The sequence below is a fragment of the Gossypium hirsutum genome, chromosome A06 (assembly GCF_007990345.1).
Source record: "Gossypium hirsutum isolate 1008001.06 chromosome A06, Gossypium_hirsutum_v2.1, whole genome shotgun sequence".
In the NCBI taxonomy this organism is placed as follows: Eukaryota; Viridiplantae; Streptophyta; class Magnoliopsida; order Malvales; family Malvaceae; genus Gossypium; species Gossypium hirsutum.
In genome coordinates this window covers 49,268,717-49,273,170 of record NC_053429.1, presented here as the reverse complement: position 1 = coordinate 49,273,170, position 4,454 = coordinate 49,268,717, and the positions used below count along the sequence as shown (strand labels likewise).

Here is a 4,454-nt window from a genome sequence, read left to right as displayed (position 1 = left end):
GTATCTCTGATTGAGTTTTTCTGTTTGTCCTTCTTTCTTTGTTCATAACTGTATAAGGCCGCACAGACTTCGCTCAGAGATATATCACTCCTGCCATGAAGTAGAGTAGTTTCTAGGAACTCAAACTCCTCAGGAAGTGACCCCAACAGCATCAAAGCCAAATCTTCATCTTTGAATGTCTCATCCATATTCAGCAAATCAGTGACTAACTGATTAAATTTGGTGATGTGATCATTCATTGTGGTACTTGGGACGTATGTGAAGCGAAACAGTCTTTTCTTCAAGTGGAGCTTATTTTGACTGTTTTTCTTCAAAAAATTTTCTTCAAGTGCCACCCACAACTTATTTGCAGAAGTCTCCTTTGAAAAAGCATACCTTTGCTCTCGAGAAAGGCATGATCGAATTGTGCCACATGCCAACCGATTGATCGCCTTCCAATCTTTCTCCTGTACATCATCTGGTTTCTCTTCATCAATGGCAATGTCTAGACCCTGCTGAAAAAGGGCATCTAGAACCTCACTTTGCCACATACCAAAATGGCCCGTGCCATCAAAGATCTCCACGGCCAATCTTGCATTTGCAATTGTCGGTCTTGTCCACATGGACGATGTTGAAGCTCCTACACCGACTGTTTTCTCCATAATCTTTCAATATACCTAAGGAAATCTTTTCTGATGTGGAAGATCAGTTTAAACTGCAACCACAGAGCATACTATGATTAACCTTCGGCTCTTGATACCACTTGTTGTTCCAATAGGGTCGGAAGCGTGTAAATTATTGTACTAAAAAATCACACAAAGTTCAATTCCCAGGAAAGAGAGGTGGATCACATGGATCTCTTAAATACCAAGTCTTTCTTTAGACAGAATATCCCTTCTATAGTAATTTAATAGCACAATTAAATACTACTATTATACCCTCAAATATTGAAAGAAAAATAGGACAAGAAAGAACACAAGAGTTTTAACGAGGTTCGGTAAATTATACCTACGTCCTCGAGCACTAACACCAGATGATAACTTTACTATCTCCAAAGTATTACAAACAAATAGAATTCCTTAAGAATTCTCAAATGGGAGAAGAGAGAAAACTAAGAGAGAAAGATTGGTTGGGATGGTGTAAATGAGAAATGGTTAGGCCTATTTATAGTTGAGGTTCAGGGACTAACTTGCAAATGGCCTAAAAAATTAGGGACCAAAATTGCAATTATCCCATTCAACTTTAAACAACTTGCCTACCATTTTTTCTTTCGGTGCCACTTGCACCTCCCATTTTTTTGACTTTTCAACACCCCTTTTAATTTGTCTTTTCAACAATTTTCACTTCTTCAATTTTGGTTAAATGAAACAATTTCTATGAAATACTTCTTGGAGAAGAAATTAATTAAAGTAGGCACAAATATTTTATGAATGTAGTTGTTCTTGAACTACAACTATTTTGAATAAGAGTTATTCTTGTAGAAGAATTAAATAGAAGAATTAAATAAAGCGGGGGTAAAATAATTTTGTATATCTTTAAAAAGAGAAAATATTAGTAACTAAAATCACATATCTAGAAGTATCAATGTATCTTTTTAAGTAAAATACCAATGATTTGAACGTTATTCTAATACTATACCTATTGTTTTAGCGCTTATCATAACAGATCAAATCAGTGAGAGCTGCATGATGAATCATCTTGGATTTTTGGCTCCTTTATACTTCAGCACATAGATACCTGCATTCATTGATTGTAAACTACTCATGGAAGCATAGCCACATGTAACTGCAACAATGACGCTTGTGGTGGTCAACCTTTGCTAAGAACTTAACACAGCCTTTATCATATGCTCTTGTACAAGATATTGAATCAAATTCAAAATGCCAAAGTATAAGATCCAATAAACAAGGACATGCATTACCTAAAGGTATTTTAGTCCCAAACTGATAACTAGCATACAGTTAGAACTAGTAGTAATATTCTTAACTGTAAATTTGCATCATTAATTTAAGCAGTAAACCTTAGTTAATAACATGTAGCATTTTAATTTTTAAGTTTCGAAGGTATGTACCATTTGAAGTCCTTAACTGTATATATGATTCAACAGATAGCATTGTTATGAAGTGTTACGGCAGCATAGTCCAGAGACCATATGAAATATGCCACTATACTGTGATTCAATTTTGATGGAAGAGAAAAGAAACAAAGATTAAGTTCCCAAGTTGTAACTTTATTTAAAATATAGCTATTTGGAACTTGACAGACAATTTGCAGGTTACATAAGGAAAATAACTGGAAAACTGGCCAGTGCACATAAGGTTGCTTGTCTTATCATGGAACTGAATAGCATGTACACGGGTGCAACCGTCTTTGGATTTATTCTGGCTACTGATGTAACTTGTGAATTAGATAAACATTTGCTAACACCTTGAGTACAAAGTGGTCAACATCAGCACCTGCCAATGTCAACACTTTCGGTTCTGAAACACAGACACACACATACACATAAATATATGAATCATTGTCAATACTCTGGCGTAGTTCCAAGATAAACCTGTACTCTATGGTCTAGGCTATTGACGTTTGACAGCCACCCAACCGAGCAATTCAAAGACAGTCCCTGAAATAACTTATTAAAACCATATTCTGAGAACCTTAAAGGACTTAGCTGATTGCTTGGAAAATCAAATCAACAAGGAAATACTAGTCAACCATCTAAAGTTTCCACAGCTCATGGAAATGCAAAATAGTATACTAGATGCCTCACAAAGAATTCCTTCTTGATTGATAATGAAAAATACATAGAAGGACAAGGAGGAAGCTGAAATCATTCTCCTCCAGAACATTGAGAATAACTCCACAAGCACACTAGTCGAAGGGCTTCTCTGCTGTCTTTAATGAATAAGGCAGCAACTTGTTTTGCCCCCAAATAAACCAGCAAGGTGTTCTCAGAACGTCAGCTCTTCACCATCGCTACAATTTGGGAAGGTGACACATTTAAAGACTTTACATTTGGAACATAACAAATAACCAATCTGCATTTCAATTTTAAATAAAGGGTTTTAGTTTTTGATTCATCATTTGCAGGGGACGAAGCCAGAATAACATGTAATGTGGAAGGCAATACGGGGAACTGTATACTGAATTCTGAACAGAGCAGTCACTTGTTGTGATGTCCTAGTCTTATACCTTATGTGTAAGCCTGCTCGGTATCATTCTCAGCAAGCATATAGTGGTTTTTCTTTCTCCCATGAACATTTAAGCATGATATTTAAACCAAATCTTCATACATACATACATACATACCACCGAGCGGTTAAATCAGCTGTGCCTATGCACATCTAGATTGCAGGGTATGTGGTGGAAAATAAAAATTGGCAGAAACCACTGAAAGCATGCATCGTAAACTGGTAGGAAAAGGAATTTAGTGGATTAGAAATTTGGAAAAGCAGGAATACGTACAGCTTTACAAGATGGGCACCGGCGGTAGATCCGCTTGTTTTCCGCTGTGACGTTGGTTTTTTGTCCTTTACAAAAATCACAAAGCAACCATCCTTTCCCATTACAAGGTTCACACATGATTCCTCTAGCATCAACCTTGAGTACGATTGGAGTGGGGAAAACAGTGGAAGAAGCCACAAGGTGGAAATTAAATTGAAGAAACAACAAATCATAGGACAGAGGAAAGTATTATGTAACACATGTTTGAGGAAGCAAATGAGAAGTGAAAATTCCAATCAATAAGCAAGTGAAGCTGACCTCTTGCTGTTGCTGGAGTTGGTGGAGAGGTGCACAATGCAGGGGTTTGAAGAAAGGTCTGGTCCAGATGGTCCTTGAAGCCACCGGAGCTGTAGCTGGCGGCGTCACAATCATCCCTGGGAATTTCAGAATGGAGGGCGGTCTCGTCATGCAATTCACCATTATAGATTCAATACACTATACAAGCATACAAGTCTGTTTTATTTATTTCTGCATTTCAAGATTCAATTCAAGCCAAGCCACTACCATCATAACCATTATTGTGTGGATAATAAAATGAGAGACATCGCACCTAGTTTCCACAAAATAACAGATTTGCCATCACTCCCTTTTCTGCTAGTTACTGCCAACCATATATATAATTAGTAATGGCTTATACAAAAAATAATAATAATAATAAAAAAAATCAAAAACTAATTTAGTTTTTCTAACTTAAATCCCACCAGAGACCTTGCTGTTAACAAAGAAAAAAAAACAATTAAATCCGTTCGTCAATGATTTTCATTTTTACCATGTTCACTGTTGTTAATTTAATTTTTCATTTTTTATTAAAAATTATAAAAATCATTAAAAATATAAAAATATATTTTAAAAATTATAATATTTTAATATTTTATATAAACTTCTAAAATTATAAATTATATAAAACTTAAAAAATTCCTAAAAATTCTCATCATTTATAAAAAATTTATAAAAGTTATAAAATTATTTAAAAA

The 4,454-nt window shown here is 35.2% G+C and overlaps 1 protein-coding gene across 3 annotated transcripts; it reads right to left on the bottom strand.

Annotated features, from left to right (window-relative positions):
• Positions 1–1,478: 1,478 nt before the first annotated feature.
• Positions 1,479–4,047, bottom strand: LOC107963468 (uncharacterized). Of its 3 annotated transcripts, none has more exons than XM_041115729.1 (3): positions 3,739–4,046; positions 3,442–3,576; positions 1,479–1,716 (listed from the first exon to the last, which is right to left on the bottom strand). In XM_041115729.1, the coding sequence occupies exons 1-3, from the start codon at positions 3,898–3,900 to the stop codon at positions 1,702–1,704; spliced, it is 312 nt and encodes a 103-aa protein (XP_040971663.1). In that variant the 5' UTR covers positions 3,901–4,046; the 3' UTR covers positions 1,479–1,701. The 3 variants fall into 3 exon arrangements, with proteins under 3 accessions (XP_040971663.1, XP_016755465.1, XP_040971664.1); XM_016899976.2 differs by lacking the exon at positions 1,479–1,716 and adding an exon at positions 2,189–3,014 and having other exon boundaries at positions 3,739–4,047; XM_041115730.1 differs by lacking the exon at positions 1,479–1,716 and adding an exon at positions 2,189–2,952 and having other exon boundaries at positions 3,739–4,043.
• Between the last annotated feature and the right edge of the window lie 407 nt (positions 4,048–4,454).